This window comes from Oncorhynchus kisutch, linkage group LG20, assembly GCF_002021735.2.
Source record: "Oncorhynchus kisutch isolate 150728-3 linkage group LG20, Okis_V2, whole genome shotgun sequence".
NCBI lineage: Eukaryota > Metazoa > Chordata > Actinopteri > Salmoniformes > Salmonidae > Oncorhynchus > Oncorhynchus kisutch.
Genome location: NC_034193.2, coordinates 558,701 through 574,733, shown reverse-complemented (window position 1 = coordinate 574,733; position 16,033 = coordinate 558,701). Strand labels below are relative to the sequence as shown.

The 16,033-nt window shown below is 50.5% G+C and overlaps 1 protein-coding gene across 1 annotated transcript in view; it reads right to left on the bottom strand.

Annotated features, from left to right (window-relative positions):
* Positions 1-16,033, bottom strand: part of LOC109884963 (signal-induced proliferation-associated 1-like protein 2) — a gene marked incomplete in the record, with an annotated part of 384,885 nt that overhangs the window by 221,214 nt on the left and 147,638 nt on the right. Inside the window, 1 exon segment of the mRNA XM_031799971.1 lies at positions 9,112-9,245. Within this exon segment, the coding sequence (XP_031655831.1) occupies positions 9,112-9,245 (134 nt within the window).

The window sequence follows — 16,033 nt, the reverse complement described above, 5'->3', positions numbered from 1 at the left end:
CTCTCCACCCCTCCAGCCTCTCCATCCCTCCAGCCTCTCCACCCCTCCACCTCTCCACCCCTCCAGCCTCTCCACCCCCTCCAGCCTCTCCACCCCTCCAGCCCCTCCACCCCTCCATCCTCTCCATCCCTCCAGCCCTCCCTCCCTCCACCACCCCCTCCAGCCTCTCCATCCCTCCAGCCTCTCCACCCCTCCACCTCTCCACCCCTCCACCTCTCCACCCCTCCAGCCTCTCCACCCCTCCAGCCTCTCCCACCCCTCCAGCCTCTCCACCCCTCCAGCCTCTCCATCCCTCCACCCCTCCAGCCTCTCCACCCCTCCAGCCTCTCCATCCCTCCACCCCTCCAGCCTCTCCACCCCTCCAGCCTATCCCACCCTCCAGCCTCTCCATCCCTCACCCCCCTCCAGCCTCTCCACCCCTCCAGCCTCTCCATCCCTCCACCCCTCCAGCCTCTCCACCCCTCCAGCCTCTCCATCCCTCCACCCCTCCAGCCTCTCCACCCCTCCAGCCTCTCCATCCCTCCACCCTCCCTCCCTCTCCCCCTCCAGCCTCTCCACCCCTCCAGCCTCTCCATCCCTCCACCCCTCCAGCCTCTCCACCCCTCCAGCCTCTCCATCCCTCCACCCCTCCAGCCTCTCCATCCCTCCACCCCTCCAGCCTCTCCACCCCTCCTGCCTCTCCACCCCTCCAGCCTCTCCATTCCTCCACCCCTCCAGCCTCTCCACCCCTCCAGCCTCTCCATCCCTCCAGCCCCTCCACCCCTCACGCCTCTCCACCCCTCCAGCCTCTCCATCCCTCCACCCCTCCAGCCTCTCCACCCCTCCAGCCTCTCCATCCCTCCACCTCTCCATCCCTCCAGCCTCTCCACCCCTCCAGCCTCTCCACCCCTCCAGCCTCTCCACACCTCCAGCCTCTCCATCCCTCCAGCCTCTCCACCCCTCCAGCCTCTCCACCCCTCCAGCCCCTCCACCCCTCCAGCCTCTCCACCCCTCCAGCCCCTCCACCCCTCCAGCCTCTCCATCCCTCCAGTCTCTCCATCCCTCCACCCCTCCAGCCTCTCCATCCCTCCACCTCTCCATCCCTCCAGCCTCTCCACCCCTCCAGCCTCTCCATCCCTCCACCCTCCAGCCTCTCCATCCCTCCACCTCTCCATCCCTCCACCCCTCCAGCCTCTCCACCCCTCCAGCCTCTCCATCCCTCCAGCCTCTCCATCCCTCCAGCCTCTCCATCCCTCCACCCCTCCAGCCTCTCCACCCCTCCAGCCTCTCCATCCCTCCACCCCTCCAGCCTCTCCACCCCTCCAGCCTCTTCATCCCTCCAGCCCCTCCACCCCTCCAGCCTCTCCATCCCTCCACCCCTCCAGCCTCTCCACCCCTCCATTCTCTCCATCCCTCCACCTCTCCTTCCCTCCAGCCTCTCCACCCCTCCAGCCTCTCCATCCTCTCCATCCCTCCACCCCTCCAGCCTCTCCACCCCTCCAGCCTCTCCACCCCTCCAGCCTCTCCATCCCTCCACCTCTCCATCCCTCCAGCCTCTCCACCCCTCCAGCCTCTCCACCCCTCCAGCCTCTCCATCCCTCCACCCCTCCAGCCTCTCCATCCCTCCAGCCTCTCCATCCCTCCAGCCTCTCCACCCCTCCATCCCTCCACCCCTCCAGCCTCTCCACCCTCCAGCCTCTCCACCCCTCCATCCCTCCACCCCTTCAGCCTCTCCACCCCTCCAGCCTCTCCATCCCTCCAGCCCCTCCACCCCTCACGCCTCTCCACCCCTCCAGGCCTCTCCATCCCTCCACCCCTCCAGCCTCTCCACCCCTCCAGCCTCTCCACCCCTCCAGCCTCTCCATCCCTCCACCTCTCCATCCCTCCAGCCTCTCCACCCCTCCAGCCTCTCCACCCCTCCAGCCTCTCCATCCCTCCACCCCTCCAGCCTCTCCATCCCTCCAGCCTCTCCATCCCTCCAGCCTCTCCACCCCTCCATCCCTCCACCCCTCAGCCTCTCCACCCTCCAGCCTCTCCACCCCTCCATCCCTCCACCCTTCAGCCTCTCCACCCCTCCAGCCTCTCCATCCCTCCAGCCCCTCCACCCCTCACGCCTCTCCACCCCTCCAGCCTCTCCATCCCTCCACCCCTCACAGCCTCTCCACCCTCCAGCCTCTCCATCCCTCCACCTCTCCATCCCTCCAGCCTCTCCACCCCTCCAGCCTCTCCACCCCTCCAGCCTCTCCACACCTCCAGCCTCTCCATCCCTCCAGCCTCTCCACCCCTCCAGCCTCTCCACCCCTCCAGCCCCTCCACCCCTCCAGCCTCTCCACCCCTCCAGCCCCTCCACCCCTCCAGCCTCTCCATCCCTCCAGTCTCTCCATCCCTCCACCCCTCCAGCCTCTCCATCCCTCCACCTCTCCATCCCTCCAGCCTCTCCACCCCTCCAGCCTCTCCATCCCTCCACCCCTCCAGCCTCTCCATCCCTCCACCTCTCCATCCCTCCACCCCTCCAGCCTCTCCACCCCTCCAGCCCTCCACCCTCCAGCCTCTCCACCCCTCCAGCCTCTTCACCCCTCCAACCTCTCCACCCCTCCACCCCTCCAGCCTCTCCACCCCTCCAGCCTCTCCACCCCTCCAGCCTCTCCCCCCTCCAGCCTCTCCATCCCTCCACCCCTCCAGCCTCTCCACCCCTCCAGCCTCTCCATCCCTCCACCTCTCCTTCCCTCCAGCCTCTCCACCCCTCCAGCCTCTCCATCCCTCCAGCCTCTCCATCCCTCCACCCCTCCAGCCTCTCCACCCCTCCAGCCTATCCATCCCTCCACCTCTCCATCCCTCCAGCCTCTCCACCCCTCCAGCCTCTCCACCCCTCCAGCCTCTCCATCCCTCCACCCCTCCAGCCTCCTCCATCCCTCCAGCCTCTCCATCCCTCAGCCTCTCCACCCCTCCATCCCTCCACCCCTCCAGCCTCTCCACCCCTCCAGCCTCTCCACCCCTCCAGCTCTCCATCCCTCCAGCCCTCCACCCTCCAGCCTCTCCATCCCTCCAGCCTCTCCATCCCTCCACCCCTCCAGCCTCTCCATCCCTCCACCCCTCCAGCCTCTCCATGCCTCCAGCCTCTCCATCCCTCCACCTCTCCATCCCTCCAGCCTCTCCACCCCTCCAGCCTCTCCATCCCTCCAGCCTCTCCATCCCTCCAGCCTCTCCATCCCTCCACCCCTCCAGCCTCTCCATCCCTCCACCTCTCCACCCCTCCAGCCTCTCCACCCCTCCAGCCTCTCCACCCCTCCAGCCTCTCCATCCCTCCACCTCTCCATCCCTCCAGCCTCTCCACCCCTCCAGCCTCTCCACCCCTCCAGCCTCTCCACCCCTCCAGCCTCTCCATCCCTCCACCCCTCCAGTCTCTCCATCCCTCCAGCCTCTCCACCCCTCCAGCCTCTCCACCACTCCAGCCTCTCCACCCCTCCAGCCTCTCCACCCCTCCAGCCTCTCCATCCCTCCACCCCTCCAGCCTCTCCACCCCTCCACCCCTCCAGCCTCTCCACCCCTCCAGCCTCTCCATCCCTCCACCCCTCCAGCCTCTCCACCCCTCCAGCCACTCCACCCCTCCAGCCTCTCCATCCCTCCAGCCCCTCCACCCCTCCAGCCTCTCCATCCCTCCAGCCTCTCCATCCCTCCACCCCTCCAGCCTCTCCACCCCCTCCAGCCTCTCCATCCCTCCACCCCTCCAGCCTCTCCACCCCTCCAGCCACTCCACCCCTCCAGCCTCTCCATCCCTCCAGCCCCTCCACCCCTCCAGCCTCTCCATCCCTCCAGCCTCTCCATCCCTCCACCCCTCCAGCCCTCTCCACCCCTCCAGCCTCTCCACCCCTCCAGCCTCTCCATCCCTCCAGCCTCTCCACCCCTCCAGCCTCTCCACCCCTCCAGCCTCTCCACCCCTCCAGCCTCTCCACCCCTCCAGCCCCTCCACCCCTCCATCCTCTCCATCCCTCCAGCCTCTCCATCCCTCCACCCCTCCAGCCTCTCCATCCCTCCAGCCTCCCCTCCAGCCTCTCCTCCACCCCTCCAGCCTCTCCACCCCTCCAGCCTCTCCACCCCTCCAGCCTCTCCACCCCTCCAGCCCTCTCCACCCCTCCAGCCTCTCCATCCCTCCACCCCTCCAGCCTCTCCACCCCTCCAGCCTCTCCATCCATCCAGCCCTCCAGCCTCTCCACCCCCTCCAGCCTCTCCATCCCTCCATTCTCTCCATCCCTCCAGCCTCTCCATCCCTCCACCCCTCCAGCCTCTCCATCCCTCCACCCCTCCAGCCTCTCCACCCCTCCAGCCTCTCCATCCCTCCAGCCTCTCCACCCCTCCAGCCTCTCCACCCCTCCAGCCTCTCCACCCCTCCAGCCTCTCCATCCCTCCAGCCTCTCCACCCCTCCAGCCTCTCCATCCCTCCAGCCTCTCCACCCCTCCAGCCTCTCCATCCCTCCAGCCTCTCCACCCCTCCAGCCTCTCCATCCCTCCACCCCTCCAGCCTCTCCACCCCTCCAGCCTCTCCATCCATCCACCCCTCCAGCCTCTCCACCCCTCCAGTCTCTCCATCCCTCCAGCCTCTCCATCCCTCCATTCTCTCCATCCCTCCAGCCTCTCCATCCCTCCACCCCTCCAGCCTCTGCACCCCTCCAGCCTCTCCATCCCTCCACCCCTCCAGCCTCTCCATCCCTCCAGCCTCTCCACCCCTCCAGCCTCTCCATCCCTCCAGCCTCTCCATCCCTCCACCCCTCCAGCCTCTCCACCCCTCCAGCCTCTCCATCCTTCCACCACTGCCAGTCAATGTCCCGCTGTGAGTTAATCTGGAAGTCAGACAATGTTATTAGAATTGACGTTTTCTTTCACTTCATTATTGTAAAAAATATTTTCAGAGTGAGATGTAGTAGGGTAGTGTGTGGTAGGGTAGTGTGTGGTAGGGTAGTGTGTGGTAGGGTAGTGTGTGGTAGGGTAGTGTGTAGTAGGGTAGTGTGTGGTAGGGTAGTGTGTAGTAGGGTATTGTGTGGTAGGGTAGTGTGTAGTAGGGTATTGTGTGGTAGGGTAGTGTGTAGTAGGGTATTGTCTGGTAGGGTAGTGTGCAGTAGGGTATTGTGTGGTAGGGTAGTGTGTAGTAGGGTATTGTGTGGTAGGGTAGTGTGTAGTAGGGTATTGTGTGGTAGGGTAGTGTGTAGTAGGGTATTGTGTGGTAGGGTAGTGTGTGTGTGTGTGTGTTTGAGAGAGAGAGAGAGAGGGAGAGTGGTGTATCTGCACTGCAGTGAACATTGCCATCAGTGACTGAACAGGGGATTTAACCTTGTCTCTGTGACCGAGAGGAGAGTGCTGGCGTGACCCATTTAGTTGAAATATGGAGAAAAGGTTACGCTTCAAACCAGGACTGACATTTAATATCAGTGACACCCCCCCCCCCCCCGATACAACCCTCTCCTGCATCTGTTTCACCTTCATTATTCAGAGAGCAGACCCCCTAGAGTCATTCACTGACAGCTGAGTCTGTCTGTGTGTGACTGGCTGACTGACTGACTGGCTGGCTGGCTGGCCGACTGGCCGACTGGCCGACTGGCTTACTGGCTGACTGACTGACTGACTGGCTGACTGGCTGGCTGACTGACTAACTAACTAACTAACTAACTGGCTGACAGGCTCACTGACTGGCTGACTGGCTGGATTACTGGCTAACTGGCTGGATTACTAACTAATTAGCTGACTGGCTGACTGACTGGATGACTGACTGGCTGAATGGCTGGATGACTGGTTGACTGAATGACTGACCAACTGACTGGCTAACTGACTGGCTGGCTGACCGGCTAACCGACTGGCTGGCTGACTGACTGGCTGGCTGACTGACCAACTGGCTGACTGGCTGACTGACTGACTGACTGACTGGCTGACTGGCTGGCCTACTGACCAACTAGCTGACTGACCAACTGGCTGACCGACTGGCTGACCAACTGGCTGACCAGCTGGCTGACTGACTGACTAGCTGACTGACTGACTGACTGACTGGCTGGCTGGGTGACTGGTTTACTGACTAACTAACTGACTGACTGTTTTTGAAAGATACTTTTCTCAACAACATTGATGTCCTGAATGTAGCATGTGTAAGATCAGTAGGAAAAAGTGATGGGCTACTTTCTACTCAGGCCACGGTCAGTGTGAACCGGAGTGACTTGACACAACGCTGGCTAAACAAGGTGTAGCTACAAACAAAACGGAGTTAAATGGTTCCAGTCTGCTGTGAACTGTTCATCCATGCAACATTTTCCAAATAAGTTTCTCATGTTGTCAGACAGTCATTTTTATTTCAAGTTAAAGCATACTGTCAGCTTGCTAGCAAACATATAACTTCTCGACAGATAAGATCTAAACCAGGCCAGAACTTGTCCATGTAGACCAATTTGGGTTTCCAATCTCTCCAAAAGAATGTGGTGATCGATGGTATCAAAAGCAGCACTAAGGTCTAGGAGCACGAGGACAGATGCAGAGCCTCGGTCTGACGACATTAAAAGGTAATTTACCACATTCACAAGTGCAGTCTCAGTGCTATGATGGGGTCTAAAACCAGACTGAAGCATTTTTATTTTACCTTTACTTAACTAGGCAAGTCAGTCAAGAACAAATTCATATTTTCAATACCTAACGGGGAACAGCCTTGTTCAGGAGCAGAACGACAGATTTTTACCTTGTCAGCTCGGGGATCCGATCCTGCAACCTTTCAGTTACTAGTCCAATGCTCTAACTACTAGGCTACCTGCCTCCCCGATTTGGATACTTGTCTTTAGGAAGGCAGTAAGTTGCTGAGCAACAGCTTTTTCAAAACATTTTGAGAGGAATGGGAGATGCGATACAGGCCGATAGTTTTTTATATTTTTCTGGGTCAAGGTTTGGCTTTTTCAAGAGAGGCTTTATTACTGCCACTTTTAGTGAGTTTGGTACACATCCGGTGGATAGAGAGACATTTATTATGTTCAACATAGGAGGGCCAAGCACAGGAAGCAGCTCTTTCAGTAGTTTAGTTGGAATAGGGTCCAGTATGCAGCTTGAAGGTTTAGAGGCCATGATTATTTTCATCATTGTGTCAAGAGATATAGTACAAAAACACTTTAGTGTCTCTCTTGATCCCAGGTCCTGGCAGAGTTGTGCAGACTCAGGACAACTTAGCTTTGGAGGAATACACAGATTTAAAGAGGAGTCCGTAATTTGCTTTCTAATGATCATGATCTTTTCACCTAAGAAGATAATGGATTCATCACTGCTGAAGTGAAAGCCATCCTCTCTCGGGGAATGCTGCTTTTTAGTTAGCTTTGCGAAAGTATCAAAAATACATTTTGGATTGTTCTTATTTTCCTCAATTAAGTTGTAAAAATAGGATGATGGAGCAGCAGTAAGGGCTCTTCGATACGGCACGGTACTGTCTTTCCAAGCTAGTCGAAGACCTCCAGTTGTGGCGCCATTTCCCTTCCAATTATCTGGAAGCCTGCTTCAGAGCTCAGGTATTTTCTGGAAGCTTGCTTCAGAGCTCGGGTATTATCTGGAAGCTTGCTTCAGAGCTCGGGTATTATCTGGAAGCTTGCTTCAGGGTTCGGGTATTATCTGGAAGCTTGCTTCAGGGTTCGGGTATTTTCTGTAAGCTTGCTTCAGGGTTCGGGTATTATCTGGAAGCTTGCTTCAGGGTTCGGGTATTTTCTGTATACCAGGGAGTTGGTTTCTTATGACAAATGTTTTTAGTTTTTAGGGGTGCAACTGCATCTAGGGTACAAGGTTAAATTGAGTTCCTCGGTTAGGTGGTTAACAAATTTTTCTCCTCTGACATCCTTGGATAGGTGGAGGGAGTCTGGAAGGGCATCAACGACTTTTGATGATCCTTGGTTGGGGTCTGAGCAGATTATTTGTTGCAATTGCAAATGTAATAAAATGGTGGTCCGATAGTCCAGGATTATGAGGAAAAGCATTAAAGATCCACAACATTTATTCCATGGGACAAAACTAGGTCCAGAGTATGACTGTGACAGTGAGTAGGTCCAGAGACATGTTGGACAAAACTCACTGAGTCGATGATGACGCCGAAAGCCTTTTGGAGTGGGTCTGTGAACTTTTCCATGCGAATATTAAAGTCACCAAAAACTAAAGTATTATCTGCCATGACTACAAGGTCCAATAGGAATTCAGGGAACTCAGTGAGGTACACTGTATACAGCCCAGGAGGTATAAAAAGTCTAGACAGTAGTAACACATCCACTTAGCTAAATGTGGGTGAGAGGTGGTTATAGCATTTCCTTCACTTCCATCAATGTGTCTGGGTATCATTTCATATTTATTCAATATTTTTATCTGGACACTTTCTGTTTTGGATATTGCTACTATGCAAGTACTATCACTATACCATTTACACCTTCTGTATCCTGTGCATGTGACAAATACACTTAGATATAGTGTGTGTTTATATGATATAGTGTGTGTTTAAATGATATAGCGTGTGTTTATATGATATAGTGTGTGTTTAAATGATATAGTGTGTGTTTATATGATATAGTGTGTGTTTAAATTATATAGTGTGTGTTTATTTGATATAGTGAATGTCTACCACGTGGCCTCACATGTGAATCCTTAAAGAGATGGGTGGGGTTAAAGGTTAAGAGGGTGTGAACGATGCTGAATGGGTGCTGACAAAGAAGAGCTCTCTAGTAGGTGTACCAAAACATTCAAGGACCATTTTCACAAAAGTGGGGTTACAAGTTTATAAACTTTCAAAGCAGAATTACTTTCCATTGTTCCTCAACTGTAGAGTATATACACTTTTCTAGCTCTGAGTCTCTACTTCTATCCAATGTCAAAAACACAATTTAAAATGTTGCTACATAAGACCGAATCGAGGCGGTCGGTCACAAATAGTTCAAGTACAAAAGGGAAAATAAATAACATAAATATGGGTTGTATTTACAATGATGTTTATTCTTCACTGGTTGCCCTTTTCCTGTGGCAACAGGTCACAAATCTTACTGCTGTGATGGTACACCCATTCAATAGAAATATCTCTCAACTCTTCCTCCCTCCCACCCTCCCTCCCTTCCCTTCCTCCAATCCCCTGTTTTGTTTTTTTACCTGACTGGTCCTGAAGGTGACCCGGTAGTTATACTGCATCCATTCCTTCTCCTTCCCTTCATCCAGCTTCTCTCTCCTGATGCTGACGGCTACTGGACCCAGGTTCTCGTCCACTCCAAAGTAGTTCTGGTGTTCTGCAGGACAGGAGAGGAGAGGGCAGACATAAACAATCAGACAAACTGACTTTTTACATGCCCAGACAAATAGCGCCACACACACTCATGCTTATGCTAATGCTAATGCTCATACATACAGGGTTGTGCTAATGTTCACACACACACACACACACATACACACACAGGGTTATGCTAATGCTAATGTTCACACACACAGGGTTATGCTAATGTTCACACATACAGGGTTATGCTAATGCTAGTGTTCACACACACACACACACACACGGTTATGATAATGCTAATGTTCACACACACACTCTTTGGGTGTCAAAATGTATTCTCATTCAAAATCCTATTTTCCCTAACCCTAACCCTAACCCTAGGCCGTCATTGAAAATAAGAATTTGTTCTTAACTGTCTTGCCTAGTTAAATCAAATAAAAAATAGAGTTATCAGGACATTCTGGTCATGATAATGTAGGAACACACACACAGAGAGAGAGAGAGAGAGAGAGAGAGAGAGAGAGAGAGAGAGAGAGAGAGACAGAGACAGAGACAGAGACAGAGAGAGAGAGAGAGAGAGAGAGAGAGAGAGAGAGAGAGAGAGAGAGAGACACAGGGGTAGAGAGAGAGAGAGACAGAGAGACAGAGAGAGAGAGAGAGACAGAGACAGAGACAGAGACAGAGACAGAGAGAGAGAGAGAGACAGAGACAGAGAGAGAGAGAGAGAGAGAGAGAGAGAGAGAGATGGTAACACAAACCACCGCCATAACCCAAAAACAGAACCCCATTTAATGTCGGCATTATTTATTAAACTTTTTAGTTATTATTTATTAAACTCGTTTAAAATGGGCAGCCTTTCATTGAATATCAAATGAATTATTCCTTTCCATTGTGTATAGATGGTAATGGTTAGCTTGGCTAAATGCTAATGGTTCACTGCCCAGTTATATATATAAAAATATAAAAGTACCATGTATGCTAAATGTATAAATGTATATGCAAAATGTAAATGTAAAATGTAAAATGTAAAATGTATTAATATGTAGCAGAAAAGCTTTGAAAAACTATATTTGTCCTCTGAAAAGGGGGGAGAGTTTAATATAAAAAAATATATAAAAATAAAGGATTATCTGGGCTAAACGCTAATGGTTATGTGGGCTAAACGCTAATGGTTATCTGGGCTAAACGCTAATGGTTATGTGGGCTAAACGCTAATGGTTATGTGGGCTAAACGCTAATGGTTATGTGGGCTAAACGCTAATGTTTATGTGGGCTAAACGCTAATGGTTATGTGGGCTAAACGCTAATGGTTATGTGGGCTAAACGCTAATGGTTATGTGGGCTAAACGCTAATGGTTATGTGGGCTAAACGCTAATGGTTATGTGGGCTAAACGCTAATGTTTATGTGGGCTAAACGCTAATGTTTATGTGGTCTAAACGCTAATGTTTATGTGGTCTAAACGCTAATGTTTATGTGGTCTAAACGCTAATGTTTATGTGGTCTAAACGCTAATGTTTATGTGGTCTAAACGCTAATGTTTATGTGGTCTACACGCTAATGTTTATGTGGTCTAAACGCTAATGTTTATGTGGTCTAAACGCTAATGTTTATCTGGTCTAAACGCTAATGTTTATCTGGTCTAAACGCTAATGGTTATCTGGGCTAAACGCTAATGGTTATCTGGGCTAAACGCTAATGGTTATCTGGGCTAAACGCTAATGGTTATCTGGGCTAAACGCTAATGGTTACCTGGGCTAAACGCTAATGGTTACCTGGGCTAAACGCTAATGGTTACATGGGCTAAACGCTAATGGTTACCTGGGCTAAACACTAATGTTTATCTTGGCTAAAGACTAATGGTTATCTGGGCTAAAGACTAATGGGTATCTGGGCTAAATGCTAATGTTTATCTGGGCTAAACACTAATGGCTATCTGGTCTAAATGCTAATAGTTCACTGGGCTAAACGCTAATGGTTATCTGGGCTAAACGCTAATGGTTATCTGGGCTAAACGCTAATGGTTATCTGGGCTAAACGCTAATGGTTATCTGGGCTAAACGCTAATGTTTATCTGGGCTAAACACTAATGTTTATCTGGGCTAAACACTAATGTTTATCTGGGCTAAACACTAATGTTTATCTGGGCTAAACACTAATGTTTATCTGGGCTAAACACTAATGTTTATCTGGGCTAAACGCTAATGTTTATCTGGGCTAAACACTAATGGCTATCTGGTCTAAATGCTAATAGTTCACTGGGCTAAACGCTAATGGTTATCTGGGCTAAACGCTAATGGTTATCTGGGCTAAACGCTAATGGTTATCTGGGCTAAACACTAATGGTTATCTGGGCTAAACACTAATGGTTATATGGGCTAAACACTAATGTTTATCTGGGCTAAACACTAATGGTTATCTGGGCTAAACGCTAATGTTTATCGGGGCTAAACACTAATGGCTATCTGTTCTAAATGCTAATAGTTCACTGGGCTAAACGCTAATGGTTAGCTGGGATAAACGGTAATGGTTAGCTGGGATAAGCGGTAATGGCAATCTGGTCTAAATGCTAATAGTTCACTGGGTTAAACGGTAATGGCTATTTATTTTTATTTTTATTTTCACCTTTATTTAACCAGGTAGGCTAGTTGAGAACAAGTTCTCATTTACAACTGAGACCTGGCCAAGATAATGCAAAGCAGTGTGACACAAACAACAACACAGAGTTACACGTGGGATAAACAAAACATACAGTCAATAATACAGTAGAAAAAAAGTATATATACAGTGAGTGCAAATGTTAAGTTAAGTTAAGTTAAGGCAATAAATAAATAATAATAATAAATAAATAAATAAATAAATAAAGGCCTCTAGAGTGGAGCCTTTCACCATGTGATCTTTTCTTTGTTCATACACTATAAAACTACCATCTTTAGATTCTTACAGAAAAGAAAAAAAATTCACGTAGGACAAAACACTGGATGGGAGCGTAGTGTGCTCTACTATCTAGATATCTGGGAGAACAATGAGGATGGTAGCATAGTGTGCTCTACTATCTAGATATCTGGGAGGACAATGAGGATGGTAGCATAGTGTGCTCTACTATCTAGATATATGGGAGAACAATGAGGATGGGAGCGTAGTGTGCTCTACTATCTAGATATCTGGGAGGACAATGAGGATGGTAGCATAGTGTGCTCTACTATCTAGATATCTGGGAGAACAATGAGGATGGTAGCATAGTGTGCTCTACTATCTAGATATATGGGAGAACAATGAGGATGGGAGCGTAGTGTGCTCTACTATCTAGATATCTGGGAGAACAATGAGGATGGTAGCATAGTGTGCTCTACTATCTAGATATCTGGGAGAACAATGAGGATGGTAGCATAGTGTGCTCTACTATCTAGATATCTGGGAGGACAATGAGGATGGTAGCATAGTGTGCTCTACTATCTAGATATCTGGGAGGACAATGAGGATGGGAGCGTAGTGTGCTCTACTATCTAGATATCTGGGAGGACAATGAGGATGGTAGCATAGTGTGCTGTACTATCTAGATATCTGGGAGGACAATGAGGAAGGTAGCATAGTGTGCTCTACTATCTAGATATCTGGGAGGACAATGAGGATGGGAGCATAGTGTGCTCTACTATCTAGATATCTGGGAGAACAATGAGGATGGGAGCATAGTGTGCTCTACTATCTAGATATCTGGGAGGACAATGAGGATGGGAGCGTAGTGTGCTCTACTATCTAGATATCTGGGAGGACAATGAGGATGGGAGCGTAGTGTGCTCTACTATCTAGATATCTGGGAGGACAATGAGGATGGGAGCGTAGTGTGCTCTACTATCTAGATATCTGGGAGGACAATGAGGATGGTAGCATAGTGTGCTCTACTATCTAGATATCTGGGAGGACAATGAGGATGGGAGCGTAGTGTGCTCTACTATCTAGATATCTGGGAGGACAATGAGGATGGGAGCGTAGTGTGCTCTACTATCTAGATATCTGGGAGGACAATGAGGATGGGAGCGTAGTGTGCTCTACTATCTAGATATCTGGGAGGACAATAAGGATGGTAGCATAGTGTGCTCTACTATCTAGATATCTGGGAGGACAATGAGGATGGGAGCGTAGTGTGCTCTACTATCTAGATATCTGGGAGGACAATGAGGATGGGAGCTTAGTGTGCTCTACTATCTAGATATCTGGGAGGACAATGAGGATGGGAGCGTAGTGTGCTCTACTATCTAGATATCTGGGAGGACAATGAGGATGGTAGCATAGTGTGCTCTACTATCTAGATATCTGGGAGGACAATGAGGATGGGAGCGTAGTGTGCTCTACTATCTAGATATCTGGGAGGACAATGAGGATGGGAGCGTAGTGTGCTCTACTATCTAGATATCTGGAAGGACAATGAGGATGGGAGCATAGTGTGCTCTACTATCTAGATATCTGGGAGGACAATGAGGATGGTAGCATAGTGTGCTCTACTATCTAGATATCTGGGAGGACAATGAGGATGGTAGCATAGTGTGCTCTACTATCTAGATATCTGGGAGGACAATGAGGATGGGAGCGTAGTGTGCTCTACTATCTAGATATCTGGGAGGACAATGAGGATGGTAGCATAGTGTGCTCTACTATCTAGATATCTGGGAGGACAATGAGGATGGGAGCGTAGTGTGCTCTACTATCTAGATATCTGGGAGGACAATGAGGATGGGAGCGTAGTGTGCTCTACTATCTAGATATCTGGGAGGACAATGAGGATGGGAGCGTAGTGTGCTCTACTATCTAGATATCTGGGAGGACAATGAGGATGGGAGCGTAGTGTGCTCTACTATCTAGATATCTGGGAGGACAATGAGGATGGTAGCATAGTGTGCTCTACTATCTAGATATCTGGGAGGACAATGAGGATGGTAGCATAGTGTGCTCTACTATCTAGATATCTGGGAGGACAATGAGGATGGGAGCGTAGTGTGCTCTACTATCTAGATATCTGGGAGGACAATGAGGATGGTAGCATAGTGTGCTCTACTATCTAGATATCTGGGAGGACAATGAGGATGGGAGCGTAGTGTGCTCTACTATCTAGATATCTGGGAGGACAATGAGGATGGGAGCATAGTGTGCTCTACTATCTAGATATCTGGGAGGACAATGAGGATGGGAGCGTAGTGTGCTCTACTATCTAGATATCTGGGAGGACAATGAGGATGGGAGCGTAGTGTGCTCTACTATCTAGATATCTGGGAGGACAATGAGGATGGGAGCGTAGTGTGCTCTACTATCTAGATATCTGGGAGGACAATGAGGATGGTAGCATAGTGTGCTCTACTATCTAGATATCTGGGAGGACAATGAGGATGGGAGCGTAGTGTGCTCTACTATCTAGATATCTGGGAGGACAATGAGGATGGGAGCGTAGTGTGCTCTACTATCTAGATATCTGGGAGGACAATGAGGATGGTAGCATAGTGTGCTCTACTATCTAGATATCTGGGAGGACAATGAGGATGGGAGCGTAGTGTGCTCTACTATCTAGATATCTGGGAGGACAATGAGGATGGGAGCGTAGTGTGCTCTACTATCTAGATATCTGGGAGGACAATGAGGATGGGAGCGTAGTGTGCTCTACTATCTAGATATCTGGGAGGACAATGAGGATGGTAGCATAGTGTGCTCTACTATCTAGATATCTGGGAGGACAATGAGGATGGGAGCGTAGTGTGCTCTACTATCTAGATATCTGGGAGGACAATGAGGATGGGAGCGTAGTGTGCTCTACTATCTAGATATCTGGAAGGACAATGAGGATGGGAGCATAGTGTGCTCTACTATCTAGATATCTGGGAGGACAATGAGGATGGTAGCATAGTGTGCTCTACTATCTAGATATCTGGGAGGACAATGAGGATGGTAGCATAGTGTGCTCTACTATCTAGATATCTGGGAGGACAATGAGGATGGGAGCGTAGTGTGCTCTACTATCTAGATATCTGGGAGGACAATGAGGATGGTAGCATAGTGTGCTCTACTATCTAGATATCTGGGAGGACAATGAGGATGGGAGCGTAGTGTGCTCTACTATCTAGATATCTGGGAGGACAATGAGGATGGGAGCGTAGTGTGCTCTACTATCTAGATATCTGGGAGGACAATGAGGATGGGAGCGTAGTGTGCTCTACTATCTAGATATCTGGGAGGACAATGAGGATGGGAGCGTAGTGTGCTCTACTATCTAGATATCTGGGAGGACAATGAGGATGGGAGCATAGTGTGCTCTACTATCTAGATATCTGGGAGGACAATGAGGATGGGAGCGTAGTGTGCTCTACTATCTAGATATCTGGGAGGACAATGAGGATGGGAGCGTAGTGTGCTCTACTATCTAGATATCTGGGAGGACAATGAGGATGGGAGCGTAGTGTGCTCTACTATCTAGATATCTGGGAGGACAATGAGGATGGTAGCATAGTGTGCTCTACTATCTAGATATCTGGGAGGACAATGAGGATGGGAGCGTAGTGTGCTCTACTATCTAGATATCTGGGAGGACAATGAGGATGGGAGCGTAGTGTGCTCTACTATCTAGATATCTGGGAGGACAATGAGGATGGGAGCATAGTGTGCTCTACTATCTAGATATCTGGGAGGACAATGAGGATGGTAGCATAGTGTGCTCTACTATCTAGATATCTGGGAGGACAATGAGGATGGTAGCATAGTGTGCTCTACTATCTAGATATCTGGGAGGACAATGAGGATGGGAGCATAGTGTGCTCTACTA